At 30.8% G+C, this 16,051-nt stretch overlaps 1 protein-coding gene across 2 annotated transcripts in view; it reads right to left on the reverse strand.

Annotated features, from left to right (window-relative positions):
• LOC127739089 (slit homolog 1 protein-like) overlaps positions 1-16,051 on the reverse strand; it is a 296,950-nt gene that overhangs the window by 217,782 nt on the left and 63,117 nt on the right. The window contains exons 11-12 of one of the 2 annotated variants that reach the window (XM_052250683.1): positions 12,230-15,502; positions 11,282-11,457 (exon numbers count right to left, since the gene is read on the reverse strand). The exons of the other annotated variant lie outside the window; for it this stretch is intronic. Of the exons in view, the coding sequence (XP_052106643.1) occupies positions 15,384-15,502 (119 nt within the window). The 3' untranslated portion in view covers positions 11,282-11,457; positions 12,230-15,383. The remainder of the gene's footprint in view (positions 1-11,281; positions 11,458-12,229; positions 15,503-16,051) is intronic. 2 annotated transcript variants of the gene reach the window in all.

A 16,051-nucleotide genomic window follows, 5' to 3' on the forward strand; every position in this document is an offset into this window, starting at 1 on the left:
GCCAATAACAACTAAAAATAATCATATATTTCAATCACCACACATCCAAAATCCAATAGATTTTGTGTAAAAATCGTTATGTACAGTCAGAGAAATCTTGTTCAATACCCAAAAAGAAGTATTGTAGAACCGTAAATAAAAATCAGTATAACAATAAAACTTAGTTGGTGTAAAATTTATTAAAATTTATTTTGTATACCGCTAAAAAAATATTCAAAGATTAAATAAAAGTGTTTTGCGTTGTGTGATTAATCTGTAAAAATAAATTTATTTACACGATTAATAGATTTCTCCGGATCGTATTTAAATTTATTTATATAATAAAGGATATGACTGGCGATAACCAATGAAATACAGTCTTCTGCATGTGGACAGTTACATTTTTCTATGGTGTTAATAATGTTTGCAAATGTACGTTCTGGGACTGATGTGTAAATAACACAACATTAGAACATCAGATCGGTACGAAACACACACACAAAAAAAGCGAATAACAAGACACAACAGACACAAAATATAGATTTAAGAGTATTTGCAGTATCGAAAGCTTGTTCAAAGATATTTCCAACTACTAACAAAAATTATTCTTTTCCAGCTTTTCAAAGATTTTTTTCAGATCCAATTTCGACCTACAACTGATCTTCAAAACACAAAAAAAATGAATTATATAAATGAATCGAGTGTGTTAAAACATGGTATACAATCGCACTGAAATTAGTAAGTACCTATAAAACCTAGTAATTGGAATAAATAACAAGGGCACACTAGGACTTAGTGTCGTCATTTACTTTTAAATCTTGTGTTAGGGCGTCAACATACTGCACGCATAATGATTGCACGTTAATCAGTAACATAACAACTGTCTTGTTTGTTCTCTGAAAGACTAGTATCTCGAATACGTAAGCAATAAATCCTTCTGATGAACGAAACAATTAAAAACCAGTAACACATTATTTGATGAATTTATTGTTCCGTTCAAAGACAAATTAAGTGAAAACTTTCTACAAGTAAAGTTCAAAAAGTTCACAAGTTAATTCATTTTAGTCGTAAATATTCATTTTAATTTTACATCATCTGAAAAGATTTCACAATGATTTATTCAGTTTTGTTAAACCTGTCAATTTTAAAATAATCGACTGAGTTAAATTTCATTTTGTTCAGACAACTGTCTTACAGTCAACTAATTACTGTTCAATAGTTTTTTCAGACAATCAGTGTGATATTGATGTGTACATAAAATTTATTGAACAGATCTGCATTGAATGCACATGAATGTTTGAACAGTGCTGACTTGGTTGCATTGAATAAGTCTGACAAAATTATTAAAATCTGATGAAAATAACCAAATAATTTGTTGTTAAGATTTTTTAGAAATGTTCACATAAAAAGGACCATTTCAGATTAAATAGGTTTACTTATGGTTCAAAGAGAACCCCCTCGGTTTACTTTTCTGCGAAATATATACATTATACGTAAACAACAATACTCTGTATATGAACAACAGTGATAAAGAGAAAATCATGAATTAATATAAAGAATCGTCCAGAATATGCATTAAATATTTGCCACTAGACGTTAAGCAACCAACAATCAATCAATCAAATATAACGAATAAATATATTACAGACAGTGCTTGAAAAACTAAGTTAATTTAAGTTCGTTAATTTCACTATATGGTACCATGCTAAGGACTAACAGTTTAGTTTTGAAATTATTTGTAATCAATGTTGTACCCGTAATGACTATAGTACTACTTATCAACATTTGTACTTGTATTTCTTAAAGATTTACTTGTCTTTTGTCTTCAAATCATCAGTTATCTGACAGATTTCATGTCCTTTTTGTGTTCTCTTTTTCTAGCAACATATAAATTCAATAATATTCAATTTAAAATATTTAAGTTCGTACATAATTTTTTTGATTTAAAGGTACAAAATCAAACATACCTTTCTAACTTCTATCTTTCAACATTATTTTATTCAATGAATTTTGAAATTTCAAAAGCTCCATAATATAGTAACGAAACGACCGCTACAATTGATCAAGGAAGATAACACTATTCAGTTCAATCAGTTCACCGTGGATAGGTGTCGTGCACACGTCAATTAGTCATGCAAAGTTTTCTTATTTGTAATTCGGAGTACTGAATATAAGCTGCTAGATTTGAGACGAGAATAAATGTTAATTTTTCGATTTCATATAAGTATTTTACATTTCATCATAAACAAACTAATTCATTTTAGTATATTATGTAACTATATATCAAAATGACTGTTTGGTTCTTATAGTAGACAGACAGAACAACGACAATATAAAGCAGGTAAAAGACAATTCAAAGCACTAAATCTTCCGAAATCATATGAGATACACAAGAACACAAATGTATGTCACCTCTTATTATATAAGTAATACATATTGAAATACGAGATATACCAACAGTTTTCTATTACTATCTAAATTACAAATTGTATGCGTATATTGGATGAATTATACATTGTACAACTTGGTTAATACATACAGCTAAAGTGTTCTTTTTGTTTCCGAGGGTATAACGTAAGTTGATTCTTTGATATCGAGCGTTGTTACCATTGTTGTTTCTTTTCATAAGTCAACTATAAAGTCATATTGGTCATCGATGCGTTGGTAAACATATAAGTTCCTTGTTTTGAGACTGTTTCGTCAAGGGACGTTAAATTGAGGAACCGACGTCGATTACAGAACGGACATCGATCTGAGTCTAACATATATATATGTATATATTTGAAATGATATAGATCGAAATACAAACATGCGCAGCATATTAGAAAATAGAGTTGAGCTCATATTTTCGATTCAGGAATTTCAGTGTATGCACTGTAACATTTTTTTTGAATTTGTTTTTAAAAAACCTAACAAAAGTATTAGTTTGCATGCCTAAAACATGTAAAATGCATGGGATATTTTTTAACAATAGTTTAACCTTAATCAGGATGTTTTTCTCAATCCGTTTCAAAGTACTTTTTATTTTGCTACCTTAATCATGTTTATCTGTAAGTTTGAAATGAACAATAGGAAGGAAGTGTCTTTAAACTTAAATTTAATATTTCCTTACAAGTGCACGTTTTCTAATTACTTTTATTCATAGAAAAGCGGGAAGTGTTTTCTTGCTTAATCAGATATGAATTGAATTCGCTAATACATTTACACAAGTTCTTCAAAAGACATAATATTTGTCATCAAATTACATCAAATCTATCGAAAGAGGTTTTTCTTTTCAGAAGACGGATCACCTTTATTGCGCAGTGCAATTTATCATGTTAAGGAGTACAATGAATGTGACCTTGCTCTACATAAAAAAAGGTTGGTAAGCAATTTTTATGAAGTATAAATATTTTTTAAAATCCTGAATGGTATTAATCAATGTACAAATTAGTGTGAAGTCCATTCAAAACTGAAAACCTACTAATAAACCTTTTCATCAACTCTCAACACCAACTGACGACACCTACACTTTACAGTTAAAAGGAGGAAGGGGTTTTTGTAATTGACTTCTCGTTCCAATGAAATTATATTTCAACTTGTTAATTACTATAGAACAGCGGTATACTACTGTTGCCTTTATTTACTATAGAGCTTGATGTCATTGCAAAGTCATATATGGACAGTGTCACGCAGGGGTTTGGAGTCCAACAACATGAACAACTTAGGTTATCCCACATTTAATTATATGGTCATGTTGAACAAATATCGTTTTATTGTATATGTCATTGTTATATTTTGTTGTGTTGCCACAGGGTAAGAATTAGTTTCTCTATTTCCCTTTTCCTGGACATGGCTTTGGTTTTGTAATCTTTTCTATTTTTTCGTACTTATGATTCTTTTTAAATTTTATCTTTGCCCGTACCATGCATACATATGGGAGGTTTTGAATCCAATTAGACTACTAAAACCCCGTCGCATGTTTTGTGCGCCTGAACCAAGTCCTGAATATGTTGATACTTTGTACGTTTTATCATAATTTTGATAATGAAGAACATGCGGTTCTCTGAGTGTGTGTTTTATGGGATTTAATGTTTACTGCGGAAGCCACAAACAAAGCAAGATAAAATTAAAAATAGTTTATGATTTTAATCGGAATCGGAATCGGAAGATACACAAAGGGCCTTTCAAAGTTTGGTGAATTAAAAATATATAAAGTAATGAATACATTATGGAGACCCCTAAGGCCAAAACTAAGAGACATTGGAGAAACATGTGCCGCCCTTGTCAACAGACATAAAACATTGTTTAATCAAACATCAACTACAACAATACATTTTTGTTTTGTTGTATTTCCAAATTTTGCACAAAAACAGCTAGAAGCTCAACGTCTAAAAGGTGAAATTTGATTTAAACCCCAAATGTCTAAAATGGGAAAGGTGATGATTTACAACCCATCCTTTTCTTCCCACTTAATTAAAAAAGTCTATGCAATTTGGACTCTTGGGAAGTTTTATCATTGCGAATCAATTAAATTTCAAGCAATTAAATGAATAATGATCAATACTATTATGTTCAATTTTTATTTTTAAGACAACTCCTCTCATCTTTCCTATCGTAGTCGTTCTCAACTGTAGATGTGGACAATTGTTGAAACGGGATCATAGTGTTGATAAATGAAATTGTTATCAGAAGATTTTTCATCATGCATACCCATATAGCAAAAATGGATGGGATGATAAAATTGTACTAGTTTTTCGTGCAGACATAAAAGAAAGACAAGACAATTTTTTCATGCGTAAAATACAGTTAAGACGATAAGGATTTTGTTCTATCTTGAATGTACTATTCACAAACATTTAAGAACATTATTTTATCATTGTTCTCTTTGCTGATTGTTTTATATAAAAAAGAAGGATAAATCTATTGAATATGAACGTTGAACTATGATGTTTTTTCTATTCTAAACTGGACATATGCTTTAAATTTAGGTACAAAACCAATAATGCATAGCCCCAATTCAGCAATTTCAAGCATTAATGGTAACTTTGTCTTAAGTTCAAAATATTTCATCTCCTTATTCTATATCAGTTTAAATAGAGGCGAACGATACCAAAAGACATTCAAACTCAATAGTTGATATTAAAATGCCAACGCCATGGCAAAAAAAAAGACAAAAAGAAAAACACAGCTTACAACACCTAACATAGAAAACTAAAGACCCAGCAAAACGAGCCAAGCAATAATTGGGTTGATCTCAGGTGCTCCGAATGGGTAGGTTAATCCTGCTCCTTATGTGTCATCAGTCGTGTAATTTATGAGATCTATTCAATTATGTCTTTTACTATTTTTGATACACCTCTAAATATCCGTCAACTTATTGTTTCTATTTAATATTAGATACTGGATTCAGGAATCATAATTTATTGAAGTACCTTATTGAAATACAGTCAGTAACTTTTTTCTGGTCTTTGAGATGTTGTGAGACGAGATGGGGATATTGCTGTCGGTCTTTTTCCAGCATAAGAAAATTAAGAAGTACGGGTATTGATAAGGGTAGATATCAGTTCAGTATTCTAATCTGAGATTTGAATTACTCTGAAATTTTATTTCATGCTTCAAATACTGAATACTTGTTATATGAGTGGAAGACAGGATCTGTTGTAAAATGGTCTGGCATGTTCAACTTTACTTGGGGACTATTTGCAAAGAACTGAAAAACCAAGATCAACTTTACTTGAGAACTACAGGTAATGTTCCATGAGAATCAAGATGAAAAGCCATAATGAATTATTCCTGGGAACTGGCGAAAAAAAATCTAAATACGAATTATGCATTTATTGAAATAAAGCGAACAAAAATAGTCAAACTATTAAGCTGTTCTGTTGATAATAGTACATGTACATTGCATACAGATTAATATTGGAATATACAACATAAATTTTTGTTTAAAATATTTGACCTCACAAACATTTTTAAGGTAGCTGGAGTGTCTAACTCAATCTTCGGTTTTGAAACAACAGATAACAATCTTTCAAGTTATTTAATGAAATGTGCAAATTTCGAGATAAGAATTTAATTCATGTGTAAGACTTTTCATTTTTATAAAAAAAAATTTAAACATATTATATGGCTGTTTAATTCACTCCCCCAAAGTTTGCCACATGAGGGGAGATAACTCAGATTAAGTTACTTTAATTATAAAATGTTTTATTTATTAAGGAAATTTATAATTTATTATTTTATTACGGTTCAACGTACTTTTTTTCACGGAACATGTGCCAAAATTGTCAGATTTCGTATAGATAATGCATGGAAAACCCAATTTTTTGTGATAAAAAAACGTAGAAATTTGAGAATAAATATGAGACTATAACACTTCCGGTATGATTTCAGATAAGAAAAAAGAAAACATAGGTTCACCGGACTAATTTTCTTGTTTAAATAGTTATTTTGTATGTACTGTATTTTAAAATTGTTAACATGTATAAAAAACCGCAATTATCTTTGTTTATATGTACAGACGAACTGATATGCTTTAATTTTCAAGGGTTTTAACTTCCTTTTCTTATAATCTTTTTTCTATATGTCCCAAATTTTTTTATATAGCACCATTTTTATTTTTTATCAGTTTCTATTTTGTCTTGTTTCCTATTTGAACAGAAAAGGAAAAGTATTTTTATTATAATATTAAAATTTCTTAACTTTGAAAAATACGACGAAAATATGTTAACTACTAATTTTGTACTTTTTATCAGTAGTCTTCGAATTCCATCTCTTTAATTTGCTTGAATACTTTGCGTCCAAGGTATTTATAGCATTATGAAAGCCAAAAATAAGAGAAGTAAACAATTTTAACATTTTTTTGAATGGTCAGTGCAGAACTAATGTTACTGCACCAGATACATATTTCGACAAGTGATGCATGAAAACATCAGAATTGAAAATCCACACTTATCCCTTATGCCCTTAACTTTACTTTAACATAGAAATAGACCTTAACTTTATTTGAAATCATACCTCGACTCTAAAATGTATCTAATAAATCTTTCTGAACATTTTGAAAAAAAACCAAACAATGTTGATAATAAGCAAAAGATAGAGATGCTGCCAGTTGATGTAATAAAGTGTAATTTTATATCAGTATAAAATCAGAGAAATCAAATATGAAATTTCATGACTATGACATAAAGGACTTGTTGAACAGATACTTCATTACATTGATGGTGAATCACTATATATTAACATACATCAAATGTATGAGGCTTCTAATTCTTCAGCATGATTACATCGATATAACAAATGTATACTAATAATATCTAGCAGACTTATAAATGTGTTTACTGTTGCCTTCCATTAGCACCTTCATATAGTAAATAAACTCATCATAGATACCAGGATTCAAATTTTGTATTTACGCCAGACGCACGTTTCGTCTACAAAAGACTCATCAGTGACGCTCGAATCCAAAAAAGTTAAAAAGGCCAAATAAAGTACGAAGTTGAAGAGCATTGAAGACCAAAATCCCTAAAAGTTTTGCCAAATACAGCTAAGTTAATCTATTCCTGAGGTAAAAAAGCCTTAGTATTTCAAATATTCAAGAGTTTTGTAAATAGTTTATTTATAAATATGACCATATCAATGATAATTCATGTCAGCACAGAAGTGCTGACTACTGGGTTGGTGATACCCTCGGGGAATTAAAACTCCAACAGCAGTGGCATCGACCCAGTGTTTGTAAATAAACTCATCATAGAAACCAGGATTAAATTTTGTATTTACGCCAGACGCGCGTTTCGTCTACCAAAGACTCATCAGTGACGCTCGAATCCAAAAAAGTTAAAAAGGCCAAATAGAGTACGAAGTTGAAGAGCATTGAAGACCAAAATCCCTAAAAGTTTTGCCAAATACAGCTAAGTTAACATATTCCTGAGGTAAAAAAGCCTTAGTATTTCAAATATTCAAGAGTTTTGTAAATAGTTAATTTATAAATATGACCATATCAATGATAATTCATGTCAGCACAGAAGTGATGACTACTGGGTTGGTGATACCCTCGGGGAATTAAAAAACCAACAGCAGTGGCATCGACCCAGTGGTTGTAAATAAACTCATCATAGAAACCAGGATTAAATTTTGTATTTACGCCAGACGCGCGTTTCGTCTACAAAAGACTCATCAGTGACGCTCGAATCCAAAAAAGTTAAAAAGGCCGAATAAAGTACGAAGTTGAAGAGCATTGAAGACCAAAATCCCTAAAAGTTTTGCCAAATACAGCTAAGTTAACATATTCCTGAGGTAAAAAAGCCTTAGTATTTCAAATATTCAAAATTTTGTAAATAGTTAATTTATAAATATGACCATATCAATGATAATTCATGTCAGCACAGAAGTGCTGACTACTGGGCTGGTGATACCCTCGGGAAATTAAAACTCCACCAGCAGCGGCATCGACCCAGTGGTTGTAAATAAACTCATCATAGATACCAGGATTAAATTTTGTATTTACGCCATTAGCACCTGTATATAGTAAAGAATTGCACACGATTCACTTCTTAGCGTTGTGTTGATGTTATTCATGTGGACGGTTTAAATCATCTTCCCCGTAAAATGAAGGGCACTCCGATTCATGATACATCCATCATATTTCGATATGAAATATTCAAGATTCTTTTGAAGGAAATTGTAATTATGAATTGTTAACCTTGATTATAGGATTAAAAGACATTTTTCATAGTCTTTAAAATCCTGGACTTTCACACAAAGATGGTCACTCTGCATTCATCCAGGCTTGTGACTGGAAAGACAATCTTGGCTGCATTACCCACCTCCCTCCCGATCATCAATATTTGAGCCGTTCTTTTCTTTTTTTTTCTCTTTCCTTTTTTTCTTTTTCTTTTCTTATTTTTTTTCTTTTTTCTTTTCATTTTTTGTTTCTATTTTTTTTTTTCCTTTTTTTCTTTTTTCTATTTCTTTTTCTTTTTTCTGTTCTTTGTAAACATTTTCAACCTTTTTTTAATTCTTTTTTCATTTTATACTAGAAATTTTCAAATGATATAACTACGTTTACAGATAATGTAAGTATAACATTCAAAAGTACTAACTTGAATGTCACAATGTTCTGATGGTGTTTCTACTAGAGTCATTTCAAGACGTTGATTCATTTTTGTCAGATGATTGAAGCTTTGTTTGTGTAAAGTGCTCGACGTTCATTTTAAAACGCTGGTCCTATCTGTTACGCTTACAATTGTCTTGTTTCCTCAGTCTTCTGTCATACGTTTCTGTAATAGATATTGAGTATCACAATAACGTTCAAAAGGATTACAGGATAAGTCTTTAATTGACGTAAAATTTGGAAATTTCATGATGAGATATTTACTGTATATCATGATGTTCACCTTAAGGCTGATTAATAGTTGTTAACTACCTTTAATGTTACTCAAAAAGCTTGAGTTCAGTATGGTTCATATTAATACATATATATATAATTAATAACAAGATAACGTTATCTGAAATGCGACTTTGTTCGCTTCATTAAATGCAACGATTTTGTATCAGCATCATCACTCAGAATCAAGTTCTCCTCTTCAACGGTCACATCAAGTTTGACTGTCCCTCTGGTATATTTCGTCCCTCTTTCACATCAAGTTAATCTGTAATTCCTATTACTGGTCCTCTCATCAACATTATATCCAGATGATTTCACTTAATTTTATAAAATAAAGTTTTCTTTCTGGCTAAATTCTAGCAGTGTTAAGGAGGATATGCAGACATCTATAAGTTCTTCGAAATACTACCACAACATTCTAAGTCATCTCGTATAAAGCAATGCGAAATTATATAAGTTGCTGACAAAACCCCCCACAAATATTAGACACAAAAGATTAAAAAGAAGGATCACATGAACATGAGATTAATGGTAAAGTACACAATACATCCAGAGCTTCGTAAACAACAAAACACCCTCTCTCCACCTAATAAACTTTGGCAAAGGCAATGCTTTGCTTGGAATTCTTTAAGTTATGACAGTTGAAACACTATGAAATAATGCCTTTTACACAAAGAATAGATGACGTCTAGAACAAAAGTTGAAGTAATTCCATCGAAATCTGAACATACGCCATGATGATTTGCTTGGGAATCTGACGTGGCTATATATTTATCAAGTATGAATAAAGGCGACAACACAAGTTCTAGATAACTGTATGGTTTGATAAATAATAGTCCAGCTTGGATTTGGAAGTACACATATAATCTCCTCTTTTCTGTTTAAAAGTTGAGGTTGAATTATACATTATTTAAGAGGCAGATAGGAATAGTTTAGTTTCCAATTCCTTAATGATATTACCTTGGACGTCAAAAAAGTATAAGCAAATCAACAAATCAACTTATCCGGAAATTTAAAGTTGATTTTCCTAAGAAGTTGCTGATAATGTATAAAAATACCAAAAAATGAAATGAAAATATGATTTTAAAAATTATCTCAATACGAATAAGGGTCAATTTTGGGAGCGAAACATGTAAATAACCTCTCAAAGAAAATGATTTTGCCTTTTCAATATTTTGATGCAGGTGTCACCAATGATTTTTTGCAGACAAAACGCGCGTCTGGCGTACAAAATTTTAATTCTGGTATCTATAAAGAGGTTATCTTCACGAAGTTTTCGAAAGTATGTTTAAATGAAAATATGGTTAAATAACGATGCATTCATTTTTTACTAGGATAATGACCATTTTGTGTAAAATGATACGATGTAGTGAAACAACAGATAAGCCTTTGGAAAACAGTTTGAATAGCGAACACAGTAATGGATAGAAAAAGGCCGCAATTATAAATAAAAAATAAATTCCTTAACTTATCAAAACGTCGACAAGTATCATTTGATAAACTCGAGCTACCGTATGCTGGTTTCTTTAGGACACCATGTCTCGGTCACATATTTACGTATTTCGTGCTTTTTGAAAAATAACACTTGCCGATGTCAATGTCATATTCTCGAATTTTGCACCAATCGATTAACAAATTGTCAAATGAATTAAAATAAAAATTTGTGCCAACTACAAACCAGAGACCAAATAACGCTGGTGTAAGGAACTATAGTCTTTTTAAGTCTAGAGGATGGTCACAACCTAAGTTTGTTTTGATTAAAGGTGCACTGATATGTTGATGACTAAAACGTATAACGTGTTCAACAAATGGCCATATGGATATAATAAAAAGCCCTCATCATAAGTAAACCATCCATAATATTTGTGGCCGTCATCTCTTTTCTTTTCCCAAAAAAAGAAAAGCAAAATGGATTTATTTTGAAAATAGTCTTACGCTCTGGTTGTTCGTCCTTTATACTATTTCCATTGTATAATGTTTGTATTTTACGTATTGTTGTTTTTATATCATCTGATGTCAGCTAACAAGCCGGTAGATATCTGTTTCTGAACCTTCACTTTGTTCCTTTGTATTGATGGACGGTTAACCAATAAAAGAAAAAGACTAGGCTGCTGGAATGCGAGAAATGTACAAGTTCAAGAAATATTTTTGTCTGTACTGAAGCTCTGTTCAGTCAAAAACATTATATTGTGCTTCGTCATTTAATTGTGAGCGTTCGTGACAGATCATTTGTTGATATATAATTGTCGAGCTGAAAGTTTATACGCAACATCGAGTTCAACTTTTATCAGTAACGTTTGATATTGAAATCATTTGTTAATATATATAATTGTCGATCAGTAACTTTTGATATTGAAATCATTTGTTGATATATAATTGTCGAGTTGAAAGTTTATACGCAACATCGTGTTCAACTTTTAAAACCGATTAAAAATGACACTATTCTGTCAACGTTGTGTTAAACGTAACAAAATCAAACTCGATCATTAACTTTTGATATTGAAAAACATGGATTTTGGTTGCAGCACATTCATTTTGCTATTGGTTTATTTGTGTCTTGAGGGACGCCTTTGACAATTAGTCAGTATATTTTCCTTTCATTTGTACACACTTCAATATTTGTATTGATTAACAAAATGACAGATACACACTCACGTTTGCAAACGCTGTGTCACAAAAAGCTATACTGTTATTAGTTCTGGCATTTGCGATGTAGACATAAATAACTCTGCTGATTGTTTTGTTTATGTTGTTATTTGTTTTAAAAACCGACGAGTTTGCTAAGGACTCCGCTTGCACCAATTGATCCCATATTCATTTTTGAACGGAAATCAATAAAAAAATAAAATGTGGACTAATTGCTTCTAATATTACTATACCTACCGTTTTTCCCTATATATTCTTTGTACTATTGGCATATCATTCAGTTACTTTTAACAGCTTGTATCTAAAATGTAATATGTTTACCCACCCCCACCCCCAATATTTTTTTAATTTTCTGTTGTTTTTTTTTTCAAGCAGAATTCAAATTGAAAATTGAAAAAAAATATCTTTAAAGTAGTTTTGCTTGAATAAATAATTATCAAATATCAATTGAAATATTACCAAGATATGACATTAAATGCCCTACCATAACATGATCGCACATACATGGACAATGGTTCAATACAATGTAATCTCTGACAGAAATATAGACTAACCAAGATGAAAAACATAAATTGTGCCATTCAAGTAAAACTGTATGTGTTGATTAATAATCATATAGCGGTATATTTAACATTGCTATACAGCGCGGAGGTTTGGCTAGGTTCAATCCACAATTTTCTCTTTAAATGTCATGTATCAAGTCAGGAATAGGACATTTGCTATCTAATAGTTCGTTTCTATGTATGTTGCATGTTGTTTGTTTTTTGTTGCACTTCTGTTTTCTGTTTTTTCGTTGTTTTCCTCTTATAGTTGATGTGTTTCCCTCGATGTTAGCTTGTAACCCGGATTTGTTTTCTCTCAATCGATTTATAACTTTTGAACAGCGGTATACTACTGTTGCCTTTATTCATTTATTGTTAACATAAAGTTGGAATTGGTTATTTTTATTCCCAGTTAATGTTATTCATCTTTGTTTTGTAAAAAACGTGACTTAGAGGATATCGTCGAAAATTAATCAAAACTCTGCATATTGTTAATTCATCGGTGGCCTGTAGACTTCAACATATTAAAGTTAATTGAAACCGAACAAAACATTAATGCATACTCATTTATTGAAGATTTCAGTACAGCTGAAAAGATAATAAAAACGAAACAAGCAATACTCAAAAAGAGCGCAATAAGGAAATCTCACTTCCATAATATTAAATGAATGCAATGAGCTTATGATAGTAATATGTACAAACTACTTTTCTCGATAGTTAATTTGGTTGACCGATAAGGATTTGGTTAACAGACTAATACGCACATGTTCCATGTCGCAGTCACGGTTCTGTCATCTTTTCTCGGTTGTGACATCAGAAAAGTCGACTTACCACCAACTTTTACTTGCAGTGATTTTTTTCTAACAGTGCATTAGGAACTTCTTACAGGTTCAGTTCGGCGCACCTGAGTCTACCCATAGATGTTTCGATGATTAATTCTGATAAATCTATAGTCTTGTTTTATGAATGATGGATTGACTGCTTGAAATGATATTGTTATTGTCTTTATCATTTCCACTAATGGTGTAGATCGCATTTCTTTTTTCTTATTAGAGCTGTAGTTTTTAAATTTGAGTAAAAGCTATAGAATATCAAGTATTGTGTTTTTATTTTATTTCACACAATCACAAACATGTCAATACCTGTGAAATACAAGAATAAGCATACTTTTATTTACATAGTATTTAAATTGTATCATAGATCAAATTGATTCGTTCATTGTTTTTGTTAATATGTCTTTTGATCTAGTTATCCCATTTAAATTGATTTTTCATAGTGTGTTCTCTATGTTGTGATGTTATTGATCAGGTAAGGGTGAAGGTTGGCTTCTATTAAAACGTTTAAATCTGGTGCATTTGTTTGCACCTATTCAAAGTCAGGAACCTGATGTTCAGTGGTTATCGTTTGTTGATGTGATTCATAAGTGTATCTCTTTTCTCGTTTTTTATATGGATTAAACCTTTGGTTTTTCTGTTTTAATAGATAAACACTAGTCATTTTGGGGCCCTTTATAGCTTGCGGTTCTGTGTGAGCCAAGGCTCCGTGAGCTATAATGGTTTACTTTTACAAATTGTGACTTGGATTGAGAGTTGTCTCATTGGCAATCATACCTCATCTTACATCTATCTAAATTAACAAAAAAATAACCTACAAGATCTTTACGATGATAGTTAAGATATAATCTTATTGTATTGTTTAAATTTGCGTTACTGACGATGAAAGTATATACATTTATTTAGTGTTACTTAACCTGGATGTGATAAAAAGAAATTTAAAGTTATAGAATAACATAAACTATGCAATACATTCACTTGAAATACAAAAACAGTGTTCATATGAATAACAGTTATTTTTAATTAATATAACTTCGACAATATTAAATTTGATAATCTCTGTCTATATAGATAAGGTTAGTATATGCGTATATTATAACAAAGCATTTAGCAAACATTTACATTACACTGTGAAGCGTTATGATAGTTATATATGTAAAGAAGCAATAAATGGGAACGTTTAACATAGATTAAGATGATTTTTATTTTTTTTTATTTCAACGAGCCGACTAAGGCTTTTCTTAGTCCAACCAACTTTTGATAATACATTATATTCATGTGTCTGGAATCCATCTTTTAATTGTTTTGTTCATTCTCATCCAAATTGTACAAGCAATATATTATGTCTATATAATATCAAACACTGGTGTGCAATACGCACGTTACAATTATGATTATAGAAATTACAAGCAATTAAATAAATACGGTATGCATGTAACACTTTTAATGATATTTAAATTACAAATTGCTTTTAAAATTAACCTTATAGTTTTCACTAAACATTGACCATAACATATTATATAAAGTTAATGTATTGTCTGTTTTATTTTTAAAAAAATCATATCAGTATCAATTGGAAAATTCAGTTCTTTTTTTAGGTAGCAATTGATTGCAGTTGTATTTCCATCAGAATTTAATAGGTATTGACATAGAAACATGGAATATTATTCTAAATTGGCTAGAGGTTTAGTGGAAAGGTTGAGATCTCACAAAACATCTTTAACACTGCCGCCTTTCAGGAGCCTGTGGTCTTTGTTAATCTTGTATGTTTTTTTTTTAGATTTTAGTTCATTTATATGTCTTGAAGTTAAGTGTGACGTCCGTCATCACTGAACTAGTTCACATGTTTGTTTAGGGGCCAGCTGAAGCCCGACTCCGGGTGCGGGATTTTCTAGCTGTTTCAAATACCAATTGGTGGCCTCCTGATGTTGTCTCCTATTTTGTCGGGTTGTTGTCTCTTTGAAGCATTCCCCATTTTCATTCTCAAATTCATAATCTTTCTATACTGTTAATATTCTATTCACCTGTACATGTAGTACCGATCCAACCGCCGACACAAGAGCATACTAAATCACCATAGCTGTTTTGACTACAAGATCCACCATTTGAACAATAGTCAGGATAACACGAAACGTCTGTGATAAGTGTTAAAATAACAGTTTGAATATGCAATTTTAATGTTTTCGTGTAAGTAAGGCATGAAAAGTAAATAAAAAAAATATTTTAGAAATAAATAAAACAAATTAGTTGTGTGTTCTTAACGTATTTAATGTCAATTGTAATCCGATCACTTTTGTTTAAAAGAAATATACTGTTATGTTCCTAGCGTCGTGCTTTTTATTTGTTTATTTTTGTGTAATCCAACATTCATCACTTGACCCGATAGTTTTACATTTTAGTAACGGACGCGTTTTTTTCTTTTAATTCATATTTTAGTCAACCACAGTGAAAACCGTAAATTGAGTAGACATTAACTGTTGATAGGCAACAAAAAACACATACCAGAAGAGGAAAATAGGATTCCTTATTTCTTTACTGGATTGAAAAACAAACAGATAACACTTTTGATATTTCTGCTAATTATGCTGATTAAATAATAATGTCGGATTATCTTGACACTTTATAATAGTCTTTTTTGTCTTGCTTGACGGAGTAAAAAAAGCGAGACATATGTATGATGTTTC

Source organism: Mytilus californianus, unplaced genomic scaffold, assembly GCF_021869535.1.
Source record: "Mytilus californianus isolate M0D057914Y unplaced genomic scaffold, xbMytCali1.0.p SCAF_4, whole genome shotgun sequence".
NCBI classification, from domain to species: domain Eukaryota; kingdom Metazoa; phylum Mollusca; class Bivalvia; order Mytilida; family Mytilidae; genus Mytilus; species Mytilus californianus.